General features: G+C 44.4%; 2 protein-coding genes across 18 annotated transcripts in view; one reads left to right on the top strand and one right to left on the bottom strand.

Moving 5' to 3' along the window:
- Positions 1-5,279, top strand: part of MBTD1 (mbt domain containing 1) — a 71,475-nt gene extending 66,196 nt beyond the window's left edge. For all 17 annotated transcript variants that reach the window (XM_058704738.1, XM_058704740.1, XM_058704736.1 and 14 more), the window contains one exon: positions 2,056-5,279. In XM_058704738.1, coding sequence (XP_058560721.1) covers positions 2,056-2,174 — 119 coding nt within the window. In that variant the 3' untranslated portion in view covers positions 2,175-5,279. The remainder of the gene's footprint in view (positions 1-2,055) is intronic.
- Positions 5,280-11,290: 6,011 nt separating this feature from the next.
- On the bottom strand, positions 11,291-14,900 carry LOC131497144 (nucleoside diphosphate kinase B). Its single transcript, XM_058703171.1, has 5 exons — positions 14,770-14,900; positions 14,383-14,511; positions 13,159-13,260; positions 12,300-12,412; positions 11,291-11,543 (listed from the first exon to the last, which is right to left on the bottom strand). Exons 2-5 carry the CDS (start codon positions 14,506-14,508, stop codon positions 11,426-11,428), a joined length of 459 nt encoding a protein of 152 aa, XP_058559154.1. The 5' UTR covers positions 14,509-14,511; positions 14,770-14,900; the 3' UTR covers positions 11,291-11,425.

Genomic DNA, 14,900 nt, shown 5'->3' with positions numbered 1-14,900 from the left:
TAAAAATATAACCATTTTAATATTGTTCCACATGGTGGTACTATCTAGTTAGTGATTCAGGTAAACTCAGTTGGCTTACTGTTCATCTAAATACTCTCTGAGCCCTAATTCTTCTCATAAATGGACTTTTTTCTTTCTGTATAAGCAGTTCCCAGTTTCCATTCCATATATGTGCACATCGTCTTGTTCCAATTGTAATGAAAAGATCCGTAATGGAAAAAACAAAACTTGCACCTTTGATTTGAAGACGAGTTATCTCAGAGAGTAACACAGCCAGCATGAGTGGGAGTCACACGTTGCTCAAACGTGATTGTGGCAGGCACCGCGGCCCAGGGAGGCTTGCGCTGGCAGTCAGCTCCCCCAGCCACGGCCCCTGGAAAAGCTGGCTGTCTGTGGCCAAGTGTCCCTACTTTCCAGGGTCTTAATGGGAAATCTCTTGATTCCAAATATTCAGTCAAATTTAAAAGAACCATGGGAGGAGGGAGTGGGAAGGACACCGTTTGTGACCTCTGATTTAACACATCCTTGTGCTGAAGAAATTGGAGAAGGAAGGGAGCACTGCTTACCGTGGGATTGGATCCCAGTCAGTGTGTTAGCATACAGGACCACCCATTCTTTCCAGTATTTGGAGCTTGACCAGCCCAATTTTGGTTAAACGGTAACTTCTTTAAGAAACCTAAATACCTTTCTGAGAAGTTGGTGGTTACTAAGACTAGTTTTTAGCACCTAGCTGAGACCATTTTTATTTAAAAAGTAGGGAAGTAATTTTTTGAAGGAGAGTTCTGTAGGAAGTAATGGTAGACCATGAACCTCCAGGAAAGGATTCAGAGGAATCTGAAGTTACTGGATAATTGTGTTGAAGGACAGTAACTTCAGAGGGATTTATTTTTTTAAAAAAGGAAAATTTCAGTATTAAGTAGCCTAAAGTTTTTGCCCAAGGCCACTGCTGGGCCCAGCAAAGAAGAAAATTTTTTCTTCATCTTTGCCCATGCATTAGAAAGAAGCCTTCCTGTCCCTAACGACTCTGACTAGCATGACTTCAGTGGCTATCAAGAAATCTAAACCCCACTGAAAATACTAGAAACTTAAAAACAGTTGTCCACAGAAATAAAGACTTACTAGAACATGGCCTGTTTATGAATCGAGGACCGCCTAGACTGTTGGGTTTGTCTTCATTAAAAAGGAAGTCATCAGGGGCACCTGCCTGGCCCAGTCGGTAGAACATGCAACTCAGTCTCAGGGTCATGTGTTCAAGTTCCATGTTAGGCGTGGAGCCTACTTAAAATTTTAAAAAAGGAAGTCCTCAGATCCTCCGATAAGGACTCAGGCAGTACTGCTGTTAGGTGATGCTGTTGCCATCATTAGCCATTTTGCACCAATGATTTTCACATTGCTGATGTCAGTAAAGTTTTATTTTACCTAAAATGATTGCTCAAGTTTTCCATGATTTTAGTTTTAATATAGGTGTTGATCCAATATCAGATTTGTGACTTATTTTTATGAATATGAAAATTCTGTATAAACATGTCTATCATAGATGATATCATACTTTATATTATTTATAATACTGTTTTACTATTATTACCAAATTTATATCTTTTTTCTACAGGGAGTCTTTTTAATGAAGGTACTCCTTGGAGACGATAAGATTATATTGAAGTCATTTATTAACGTCACTTCTTTTAAATATTAGAGTTCAGAATCATGCAAGAAATGCGTCACTGTTGTATAGACATTGACATAAAAGTGAATACTTAGTTATAAGAAAAATTCAAATTATTCTCATCAAATCAGTGATCACTTCATTGAAGAGGTTCATTGTGCAGTGTCTAGATTACGGCATTGTTCCTTTCTGGGACTTTCTTAACTGCCAATATATTTTAAGAATTAAAGTGAATTAAAGTTTCATACTTCTGGGGGTTAGTTTTAAGAGTTACGGAAGACATGGAGAAGTCTTATTAACTGTATAAAGCTGGTGGAACCTGAAGACTGAAAGTAATCTGAATTTTCCAGAAAGGCTTAATCACATCCCCCGCATTTATCTCTCTCATGCAGTGACTACATTGCAGCTGAAGGAGGAGTTGATAGATGGAGAGGATTATAATTTCCTCCAAGGAGCGTCCGATCAGGAGAGCAATGGCTCTGCCAGCTTCTACATCAAACAGGAGCCCTGAGGCGGGCTGCGGACCCAGGGGCGGGAGGGGAGGGGTTTTACACAGGACTGATTTATAATCAACCGAGCTGTACAGCGGGGCTATTCCACTGGGACATTTTGCTAAACATAGAAAATTTCAGTTCCAGATTTTTCAGGTGGGTGGGGAAACTATTTTAGTCGTGGGGGGAAATTTTTCAATTTATAAAGATGGACAATTTTTGTGTTGTATTTGAAGCTTTTGGAAGAATTTTGTAATATTTTCCAAGTTTGGATTTATGTGCATTGTTAACAACTGAAATTCTAACTTTTTGGTAAGATTAAAGTTTAGGTAGCAGGATTGAAGGAAATGATTTAAAAGAAGGATATAATTGTAAATGCAAATGAACTGTCATTACAAATGAACCTTTTTGGTACCTGTTGGGAGATTTTGGGATTTTAGAAGTTAGGCCAGTCACATCTCCAGCTTCCTTTGCTGCAGAAATATGCAACTGAACCCCCCCTCCCAGGGAGGGTTCATCACCACATAGGATCATGGAAGGGGTAATTAATTCTGCTTGTTGGCATTTTATTGCAGCCCATTTTAAATGTTTGTACAGAAATGTTTTTCATTCTGTGAAAATTTATTTGGAGTTCTATATGAAACTGGAAGAACTCTGGATACTTTTATATGTTCTCTTTTAATTAAAAAAAAAAAAAAGATTATCCTAACACTAAAGTGTTAAACTGGAATGGTTGACAAGATATACAGGATCTCAGTCTACATGTCGAGGGGTTGGGGAAAATGCAATATTGTCCGTAGTTCATTTTATTTTCCTTACTAAAGATACCCCACATGAGGGATTCTGGTCAGGCCTCTACCATTTCCCTCCATCAGTTAGATGATACTTGGTATAACCACACCCCAAAACAGATGTTCTGCTGTATTACCAGTGGAATCAAATTCAGAGTTGTTTAAAGCCAAAAATCCGTTTAGATTTCAAAATCATTCCAGCTCTGCTTTTAACTATCCTGGATTTGTTAGAAAACTAATTTGAAAGAGAATTTAATTTTCTTAAAATTCCATATATATAAATATAAATATATATATATATAGTATGAATTGTCTTTTAATTGTATTCAAAATTAATTTTAACAATAATAACTGATTTGGACCATTTCAGACATTCCCTATTTTAAAATTCACATGGCTTCCTTTAAAAAAAGGATACAAGGGTAAATTGGTGAAAGGTTTGCTCTCTGCATTTTTCAGACCTTCTGAGTTGTGACTGAATGAGAGAGCTCTAGCGTTTACCAGTGAGGTTCATAAACTAAACTCTCAGGAATTAATTGCATCTGTTCTAGAAGTGCTTCTGGGTCTTAGCCTGGCCTCTTCAGAGTGGTAACATTGGCCATCTCCTCTGGAATATAGGTAGGGCTAATTAGAAATTAATCAAAATGATTAACCTCTAAAGTCCTTCAGCCTATGGAATGCTTTAAAAAAATGGTAATGGAAAGCCCCAGGAGACCATTTTAGGTGAGATTTTTGTTTGAATTTTAAAATGCATAGAACATTAAAAACCAGCAATTTATTTTCTAAAATATTGCTCTACTTTTGGGAATAAATAGCATTGGTAATACGCACAGGTTTACCTCATTCTATGCAAGAGGGGTTAATAACATAAGGTTTTGTAGTTGCTACTGGAAGTAAAATTTGTTACTTTATAGTGTAAGAATGTATGGAATCGCATGTCAACATTTCTTAATACTGACTCTTTAGGGGCATAAATGCAGATCATATCAACGCCAGGTTGATTCTCACGTGTCAAATATATGTGAATTCAGCTGTTAAGTTACTGGATATTTATCTTAAACAACCTTACTGAGAGGGACCTACTGTAAATGTGACATCCTCACACTTCCCAAATCTTTAACTTAAAGAATCTTCCCATAAACTTAAAGCCTGGAAGACTTCCAAAGCAGGGCTTACCACGACCTTCGTTCTCAGGCTCTGGTTCCATGACACGTGACAGGGGCACAGGAAGCAGCTGCATGGTGTGCTTTGCCAGTACCTTGGGCTTTGGGGCTCTGCAGGGACCTGAGAAACCCAGGAGGGATTTGATTTGGAGCCTGGTAATGAGTTGTGTACAATGCTCATTTGTAGCCAGGTCCTGTAAGCTTCCAATTATATAGCAAAACCAGGCTCTGAGTGTTTTCAAATTTCCCACCTGTTCGCCAAGTGTTTCCTGTCTTGACCCCGTGACCAACAGCTAAAGGTTGGCAAGGACTTCCTAGCAGCCTAAACACAATCTGAAGCCCTCCTCATCATTCAGGCTCTAACTCCTGCCGCTGATAAACAGGAAATAAGTCAGTGCAGAGGAGATTGGTGTCTTAGCCATAACTCCAGTCGTACAACCCAATAGCCCCATTCTCTTTTACGGTTCAAAATGTACTGCTGACCTTGGGTTTGCTTTCATTTTTTTCCTGTTAGGATTATTTGGGGATTTTTGGTAGTTTAAACTCTTTTAACCTTTTCCTTGCTGTGTATGAGGAAAGCTAAAGCTGTTATCAACAACTTCTACGGATACTAACACGGGTTTTCAGTGTTTGTTTGTTTTTATTATATTAATTTTGCGTGATGTGAATACCCTCTCCCATCAATATTTGTATTATGGTGCTATATATTTGGTAATGATCCTTTACTATTGGGAAGGGATTTTAAAAATACTGTGATTAAACTGGGTTGCTTCCTTTGATTTTCATATTTTAAATAAAGCCACAGTCATTTATACAAAAGAAAAGCATCTGTCCCTGGGCAAATCTTTTGAGGACAGAGGTCAAAGTAAACTGCATAAGGTTTTTACATCATTTCTGTATGTATTTGATATATAGATCAATATCTGTACAAATTTAATCTTTTATTTTCTTGGTAACTTGTGATCATTGAGAAAGTGTTTGAGACTTTCTCAGGAAGTGTATATAATGGCGTGAAAAATTCCTTCAGAGAAACTTATGTTCCTTTCATTTTTACCAAACTGCAAATTTTCAGCATGGATGTGAAAAGCATTAAAATTATAACTTTGTGTACAAGATGAAAATAATTCACTAAATTTGCCCTTTTTTACACAAAATAAAATGTTAAAGTTGAGTCGTATCGGAGCGGTTCTTTAATACGCTTTAGTCTTTGAAGGGTGTCATTTTTTATTCAAAGTACTGAGTGCCTTCTGTAAGCAATCACAGGTCTCTGAGAGGGGTCAGTTCCTTCCTCCCAGAACCTGTGCCCCTATGTGGGAAAGCAAGCACAGGAGTGAGGAAGAATCTGCTGGTAGCTGACAAGGGAGGAACAGAATATGGATGGATATGTGGATGTGGCTGTGCATTTGAGCCAGGATTTCATAGGTAAATGGCAAAAGCACGGCATGGGCAGAGGGGAGTGCGACCGCCGGCAGGGAGGTTTCGTCACTTTAGAACATGCTGTTTCAGCCTCGGCATGCTTGCTAGAGGACTTTTTTTTTTCATTTTTTATTTTTTAGTCTTACATTTATTTTTGAGAGACAGAATGAGACAGAATGTGAGTGGGGGAGGGGCAGAGAGAGAGGGAGACAACAGAATCTGAACCAGGTTCCAGGCTCTGAGCTGTCAGCACAGAGCCCGACACAGGGCCCAAACCCATGAACGGTGAGATCATGACGTGAGCCAAAGTCAGACACTTAACTGCCTGAGCCACCCAGGTGCCCCATGGGGGACTTTTTTCTAAGCTCCCTTAACCTCAACAGCAGACAGAATTCCTAGGCTGTATATAAATTATCCCAGCTAGAGCACTATCAGCAATAACCAAAGTATGGAAAGAGCCCAAATGTCCCATCGATGGATGAATGGATAAAGATGTGGTATATATATACAATGTAATATTACTCGGCAATCAAAAAGAATGAAATCTTGCCATTTGCAACTAAGTGGATGGAACTAGAGGGTATTATGCTAGGCGAAATTAGAGAAGGACAAATATGACTTCACTCCTATGAAGACTTCAAGATACAAAACAGATGAACATAAGGAAAGCAAAAATATAAAAACAGAGGGGGACAAAAAAAGAGATACAAGTACGGAGAACAAACGGTTACTGGAGGGGTTGTGGGAGGGGGGATGGGCTAAATGGGCAAGGGGCATTAAGGAATCTACTGAATCATTGTTGCACGATATGCTAACTAGCTTGGATATAAATTTTTTTAAAAAATCAATTAAAAAAAATTAAAAATTATCCCAGCTAGCTCTTGTTGTTTACATGAAGAGGAAATGCAAGACACCCTCCTTTACCAACAGTCTCTTCGGTAAGTTACTCAACATTTACTAAAAAGCTGCAGAGAATTTTATGGATGTAAGATAATGGATTGAGTCTCTTCCCGGGTTAATTTCATCATCACACTTTAGAAATATAGAACACATTCCAAGAAAAACAGTATCTGCTTTCTACCTTAAATGGCTTGAATAGTTGCCTAGTACATGGGAATTCCCAGCTTGGCTCTCATTTACAGTCCCATGAGCTTTAACATATATATATATTATTCTTTAAGCCTCTTAGGAAACTAGTTTTCTGGTGTGCTTTATGCCCAGCATATGCATTAAGAGTAACAAGTGTTTCCCAGAAATAAGTAACTTTTTAGCCCTGTGTTGTTTACCCAGCCTTGTGAGATCAGGGAGAACAGTAAAGGATTTCCTCTTACAGACTTGCTGAGGCTGGCGTAACCCTCTTTGGCCGGTCTCACAAGCAGGCCAAATAGGGTTTGCCTATTGACAAAAAGCAAATAACCCTGTAAAAAAGTAATGCATTTTAAAGAAGAAACACAGATGGCTAACAGACACATGAAAAGATGCTCATCATCCCTTACCATCAGGGAAATACAAATCAAAACTATGATGAGATATCACCTTACACCTGTCAGAATGGCCAAAATCAAAAACATAAGAGGGGCGCCTGGGTGGCGCAGTCGGTTAAGCGTCCGACTTCAGCCAGGTCACGATCTCGCGGTCCGTGAGTTCGAGCCCCGCGTCAGGCTCTGGGCTGATGGCTCGGAGCCTGGAGCCTGTTTCCGATTCTGTGTCTCCCTCTCTCTCTGCCCCTCCCCCGTTCATGCTCTGTCTCTCTCTGTCCCAAAAATAAATAAAAAAAAAAAACATTAAAAAAAAATTTAAAAAAAAAAAAAAAAAAACATAAGAAACAAGTGTTGGCGAAGATGCGGAGAAAAAGGAACCCTCATGCGCTGGTGGGGATGCAAACTGGTGCAGCCACTGAACACAGTATGGAGGCTCCTCAAGGTTAAAACTAGAACCACCTCTCCCTCTCTCTGTCTCTCAAATAAACTTAAAACACAAAAAGCTACACTACCATCCAGCAATCACACTACTGGGTATTTACCCAAAGAATACAAAAACACTAATTCAAAGGGATACACGCACCATTATTTATTGCAGCATTATTTAGAATTGCCAAACTATGGAAGCAGCCCAAGTGTCCATCCATAGATAAATGGGTAAAGAAAATATAGTGTATATATAAATACAATGGAGTATTATTCAGCCATAAAAATAAAAAAGGGCCGCCTGGGTGGCTGAGTCAGTTAAGCATCTCTTGATTTCGACTCAGGTCATGATGTCACGGTTTGTGGGATTGAGCCCCACGTCGGACTCTGTGCTGACGGTGTGGAGCCTGCTTGGGATTCTCTCTGTTCCTCTTCTGCTTGTGTGTGCTCTCTCTCAAAATAAATAAACTTTAAAAATAAATTAATAGGGGCACCTAGGCGGCTCAGTTAAGTGTCTGACTTCAGCTCAGGTCATAATCTCACAGTTTATGGGTTTGAGCCCCATGTCGGGCTCTGTACTGACAGCTCAGAGCCTGGAGCCTGCTTAGGATTCTGTCTCCCTCTCTCTCTGCCCCTCCTCTGCTCACACACACACTCTCTCTAAAATGAACATTTAAAAAAATGTTTTTTAATTTAAAAATAAATAAAAATAATAAAATACTATAAAAAAGAATGGGAGGTGCCTGGGTGGCCTAGTTGGTTAAGTATCTGACTCTTGATTTTGGCTCAAGTCATGATCTCATGGTTTGTGGGATCAAGCCCTGCATCAGGCTCTGTGCTGACAGCTCAGATTCTCACTCCCACTCTCTCTCTCTCTCTCTCTAACTTTAAAAATAAATAAAAAGCATGAAATCTTGCCATTTGCAACAACATGGATAGAGCAGAGTATAATGCTAAGTGAAATAAATCTGAGAAAGATAAATACCACATGTTTGCACTCAATGTGGAATTTAAAAAACAAGCAAAGGAGGGAAAATAGAGACAAACCAGGAAGCAGACTCAACTCTGGACAACAACTGACCGTTACCAGAGGGGAGGTGGGTGGGGGCACGAGGGAACCAGGGGGTGGAGATTAAAGAACATACTATGATGAAAAAAATAAAGCATTTTGTTTTTTTAAAGGTTTTATATACATATATATGTGTATATATATATATATATATATATATATATATTTTTTTTTTTTTTTTTTTTTTTTTTTTTTTTTTTAGAGAGAGGGCAAGCAAGTACGGGAGAGGGAGAGAATCATTTTTTTTTTAAATTTTTTTTTTTTAACGTTTATTTATTTTTGAGACAGAGAGAGACAGAGCATGAATGGGGGAGGGTCAGAGAGAGGGAGACACAGAATCTGAAACAGGCTCCAGGCTCTGAGCTGTCAGCACAGAGCCCGACGCAGGGCTTGAACTCACGGACCTCGAGATCGTGACCTGAGCCGAAGTCGGCGGCTTAACCGACTGAGCCACCCAGGCGCCCCAAGGGAGAGAATCTTAAGCAGGCTCCACACTCACAGAGCCCGATGTGGGGCTTGAATCCCATGACCCTGGGATCGTGACCTAAGCCAAAAACAAGAGTCGGACATTCAACCGAGCCACCCAGGGCCCCTAAAGTAACGCATTTTAAACAATGCGTGTAATACACGTTCAAATAAAAGTTGTACTGAAATCATAAAAGGTCCTGAAGGAGTTAACTGCTTTCACACACCTAGCTGGTATATAGGATTTACCCTCACCACAGTCCACCTTTTCTCATTCACTACCAAAGTAAGTCCTTAAGTCCACACCGTAAAGTCCACAGCTTTCCCCACTCCAAATTTGACTCCAGTTACCCTCCAACCTTATAATTTTCTGGAGTCACTTGGAAGGAAAACTAGGTAAAGCAGAGTGGCCAAGAGCGTGGGGTCCGAATCCAGCTGCCGGCACTGAAACCTTACTCCTTTACTGGTTAAGTCTGTAATCTGGCTCCGTTTCCTCAGTTGTAAAGTGAGGATACCAACCTCCTAAGAGTTGTGAAGACTGTAAATAAACTGATGTATGTAAAGTTGTTAGAACAGCCTTCACACAAAATAAGCCCATAATTAACTGCTGCTGCTAATCCAAGTACCTCAGCCCGTGTGCAGAGGGATCACCGGGGGACACATTAAAATGCTGAACCTCGGGGGGCGCCTGGGTGGCTCAGTAGGTTAAGCGGCCGACTTCAGCTCAGGTCATGATCTTGCAGTCGTGAGTTCGAGCCCCACGTCAGGCTCTATGCTGACAGCTCAGAGCCTGGAGCCTGTTTCAGATTCTGTGTCTCCCTCTCTCTCACCCTCCCCCATTCATGCTCTGTCCCTCTCTGTCTCAAAAATAAATAAACATTAAAAAAAAAAATTTAAAAAAAAAAAAATGCTGAACCTCGGAACTGTCCCATCTGTAACTTTAATAATCAAACTTCTACTTAATGTAGTGACAGCACGTAGCGTATATAAACATTAAATGTGACATTGAAAAATAATTTAGAAAATGTTGAACTTGTAACATTTTTTGCACCAAACTGTCAATGTATTTTTGTCATTGTTTTGTAGTCTAGCAATATGCATTAAAAAAAGTAACAATGGGGCACCTGGGTGGCCCAGTCTGTCAGGCATCCAACTCCGGCTCAGGTCATGACCTCATGGTTCGCACGTTCAAACCCCACGTCGGGCTCTGTGCTGACAGCTCAGAGCCTGGAGCCTGCTTCAGATTCTGTGTCTCCCTCTCTCTCTGACCCTCCCCTGCTCATGCTCTCTCACTCTCTCTCAAAAAGAATACAGAAAAATAATTTTTTAAATTTTTTTTTCATCTTTATTTTTGAGAGAGAGAGAAACAGAGTGTGAGCAGGGGAGGGGCAGAGAGAGAGGGGACACAGAATCCGAAGCAGGCTCCAGGCTTCGAGCTGTCAGCACAGAACCTGACGCGGGGCTCAAATTCACGAAAGTGAGCTCATGACCTGAGCCGAAGTCAGAAAGAAGCTTAACCGACTGAGCCACCCTGACGCCCCGAGGGGAAAAAAAAATTTTCTTAAATAATACGGAGTCTTTTATATGCAAGTCGCATATCAACTTTCACCAGTTGCCTAACAGAACATAGCTATTCATAAACCCACATATTCCTGTAACCTCCAATTTTTTTTTTTTTTAAGGTTTTATTTATTTTTGAGACAGATAGAGACAGAGCATGAACGGGGGAGGGCAGACAGAGAGGGAGACACAGAATCGGAAGCAGGCTCCAGGCTCTGAGCCGTCAGCCCAGAGCCCGACGCGGGGCTCGAACTCGCGGACCGCGAGATCGTGACCTGAGCCGAAGTCGGACGCTCAACTGACTGAGCCACCCAGGCACCCCACATTCTTTTACACCTGCATTGCAGGGACATCATCCTCCTCTTACAGATGTCCTTAGACTTCCATTTCTTCAGACATAACTCGCCCAGTTTTCAGTCAAAAAAGATGTAACTCTGGACTTGACTGGTCCGCGTTTCACCCTTGGCGAGTTTCAACAAATTCTGTGTACGGAAACCCACCTTTTTCTACATCCTCTAAGGCAGCTGCGATACTTATTTTCATTATTTCCTTTTCAGTTTCCGTACTCACACAACCAGTGCCACACTTGTCCTCGTCCGCCTCACTACTTTCCCTCCTAGAGTCTACAAGTGCACCCAGATGCTGACAAGGGGCAGACCGTTCTTCCACCGCAAGTAGGATCATTTGCTTCTGGATAATGCTATGAAAGCCAAGGGACCAAGTCACTTCTTCCAGTTTGGCATCAAGTAAGCACAGGAGGCTGCACCAGTTTCCGAGGGCTTTATTAGTAAGTTTTAGAAAAGAAAGATTGATTCTCTGGCTTCCAAGTCAGTGGAATGCAGAGCAGTGTCCGGGGACGCATCAGGGGGTGCCGAAGGGGACTGATGCTCCGTCCACCTTTTATTCGTAGATCCAGTCAAAAGCACAAGGCTTGTAGTCAACCAATTCTTCAGGCTTAAACCACAGGCTGATTTCTTTCTCTGCACTTTTTACTGAATCACTGCCATGAATGATGTTCCTGAGAGAGACAACAATCACTGGCTACCACATTTTAGAGTGCAAAAGTCTGTTCGCGGCTGAAGCAAAGGATGGTCGCTGCAGACCTTTCCCGCCAAACTGCCACCTGAAGCAGGAGACCCAAGGCATTTCCTCTTAAAAGCAACTATAAAATTCTAAGAGTACTGGATCAAAAGCATCCCGTGGCTCAGCTCTGTTATGCTCCCGCTTCCAAAACGAGTGTTTGTACCCCAAGACTGCTGTGCCACAAAGCATTACTTCTCTCATTTTGAAAAACAGGGAGAACCAGACCGAGAACCAGACGAGATGGGATACATTCACCATCGGGGGCCATTTCTGTTGCATTTTCTTACAACACTAATTTGCAAAGCTCAGCCAAGACATTCACACGCCCAACCCCTCTATTCCATTTGGATCTTAAACTCTGTAAGGTTTTTGCCCAGATTTTATACAGCAAGGGAACCAAAGGGTTAAATCACACGCCTACAGACACAGCACCGCACAGAGCAGAGGCTCTTTGGCTGTGTCCCCTGAGACCTACCACATGCAGCTCCCTTCTGTGAGGTTTTGGTTAAAATTTTAAGTAGCCCAGGGGGAAGTAACCCTTTAAGGGAGCTTTCATCCAGTGATCATTACCACCTAATTTTAAAAGTTCAAGCCTTCCTAAAATTGGGATATGCCCCAAATGGTTTGTACCCACCCCCCACCCTTTTTAAGTGGCTTTGAGGACACATCATTGGCGCCCCTCGGGACTCACCTGCCAACTTGAATGCAGAAGTCCCCACGGATGGTGCCTGGCTTAGAATCTGCTGGGTTGGTCTCCCCAAGCATCACTCGCCCCGTCTTTACCACGTTCAGTCCCTCCCAGACCTGGACAGGAGGGAAAAGGAACTGCATCAGATCTGTCCTTTGGGGCCACCGGGAACAAACACTCAGCCCTGCCTGATGGCACACTTCAATCAGACCAGTCAGTGACATGGCCAACCAGCCGGCCCCAGCAGACAGCAGGGGCCGGTGTAAGGTGCTCGCACTCCATCCCGGGCACGCTGCGAGGAGACAGAGAAACCACCTACCCAACCCAGGGACTTCCCAGCCTGAGAGGAAGGCTAACAGGACTGAAGGCCCTTCTGCAGCCACAAACACGGACAAGAAACGGTGATGGAAGGTGGAGAAAAGTGATCAGACTGGAACAGGGGCAGTGGGATGGGCATCAGACTGTTAGCACGGGACACTAGGTTTGCATGAAAACAAAAAGTGCATTGCAGGGAAGAGCAGAAACAAAGCCATCCTCAGAGAACAGGAAGGAGGTCCACTTTCTCCACGACTCTGCACCTCCTTATTGTACCCTCTGTTCTCTTCCTTCCCAACTGGACACAAATGTCACAGGAGGAAATCGACTGCTCTATTTCTAGCACTGGATTAGACAACTTTTTCCCCTTGCTTTTGCCTCCCAAGCTCCTAGCAGCTCTGTCGACTGAGTAACTCCAGCGGGCTCCGTTTGTAAAACAAGGCATTTGGAGTAGCTGGGCCGATGTCTAAAAAGACACACGGGCACTGTGCAAGCCCAGTCCTGTACCAGCCCTTATTTTCCTCCATACCCCCCCAAAAGCACTTGCCATGGCCACAACCGGCCCGGAACTCATGTACTTCACCAGCCCGGGGAAGAATGGGCGGTCCTTCAGGTCAATGTAGTGCTGCTTCAGGAGTTCCTCCGAGGCCTGGCATTGAACAGGAGGTTGCAGTTAGGAAGTAAGCTGGAGAGGCTCAAATATGGATCCATCCCATCCCCAGAACACCCCATTCAAAGGACGGCTTTTCTAGAAGTCCAGTTATATGTTAACCCGCATTCATATGTAAGTGTGTATACATGTATGCAATATGTGTGCATATATATATACACATACATATACGCATATACATACATGTGTATAGATATATACATGTATATCTATAAAATAATTATCCTCTCCAAACCCTGACACTCTTTTAGTAGAAAGACTGTTCAGATCATGAAGACACCCTCATAATGTCCCTGGCATTACAGATGGTACAACCCTAAAGAGTAGGTGATTTGAAAATCTAGATGTGGGGGGCGCCTGGGTGGCTCAGTCGGTTAAGCCGCGACTTCGGCTCAGGTCATGATCTCGCGGTCCGTGGGTTCGAGCCCCGGCGTCAGGCTCTGTGCTGACCGCTCAGAGCCTGGAGCCTGTTTCAGATTCTGTGTCTCCCTCTCTCTCTGCCCCTCCCCTGTTCATGCTCTGTCTCTCTCTGTCTCAAAAATGAATAAACGTTTAAAAAAAAATTTTTTTTTTAAAAAAAAAAGAAAATCTAGATGTGGAGGGTCTGCTGTTGAAGGAAATACGCCAGAGAGAGGTCCGTTCCCAGTGTCCTTGTAAACATTTCAGATGTTAACCGAGAACGTTCTCTTCTTCCCAGATGGGCCTGGTTAAGATTTCAATACTTATCCCTTAAGGTCCAGATCTGTGCCCCCACCTGTGGCGTGGAAGGGACAGGCACTGCCCTAAGCTGGAGGGAGCCGGCTACGGGAGGGCTCCCCCCGCCACCGCGCCCCCCCCCCCCCCCCCCCCGGGCACTTGCAGCCTCACCCCACACACACACACACTTGCAGCCCGCGGGGGCCGGGGCATAGGCCCGGGCGGGGGCGGGCTTCCCCCGCAGGCGGCGAGCCCGGGCAGGCGACACGTCACCTCCGTTTAACCTTGCGGAGGGCGCCGGGGCTCGCGGGCCTCGGGGCTGGGCTCGGGCGGCTGTGTCGCCGCGGAGGCGAGGGCCACGGCGGGGAGCGGAAGCAGGAGCACCCCGGCGGCGCGCCGCGTTACCTGCAGGAACTTCATGGCCACGAGGCGGAAGCCCTTCTGCTCGAAGCGCTTGATGATCTCGCCCACCAGGCCGCGCTGCACGCCGTCCGGCTTGACGGCAATGAACGTGCGCTCCTGATGGGCCATGGCCTGCGGGCGACAAGGGCGGCTCAGGGCCCGGCGGCCGCGCGGACAAGGGACGCGGCCCGCGCCTCCCGCCACCCCGCGGGCGCCCCGGCCCCTCCGCCCGCTCCGCGGGGGCACGCGCCTCCCGGCCGCCGCCGCCCCGCCGGAGGGGACCCGGCACCGGGCCTGGGAGGAGAGGGGAGAGGAGCGGGGGCAGGGGGCGAGCGCGCCTGCAGGGAGGGGCCGGGGGGGCGACAGGGGAGCGCGCCCGCGGCGTCTTACCGGGAAGCTGGCTGCGCTGCGGGGCGGGAGGCGCGACGTGGAGCTGGCGGCGCGGCCGGGAGCCGCTCGGGGGGAGGGCCCTGCGACGGCCACACCCCGGACGCCCCGCCACCCAACCCGCGAGGCCGCCG

The sequence above is a fragment of the Neofelis nebulosa genome, chromosome 16, assembly GCF_028018385.1.
Source record: "Neofelis nebulosa isolate mNeoNeb1 chromosome 16, mNeoNeb1.pri, whole genome shotgun sequence".
Taxonomy (NCBI): Eukaryota; Metazoa; Chordata; class Mammalia; order Carnivora; family Felidae; genus Neofelis; species Neofelis nebulosa.
Note: the sequence above shows the minus strand (reverse complement) of the source record. Positions and strands in the feature narration are given on the sequence as shown.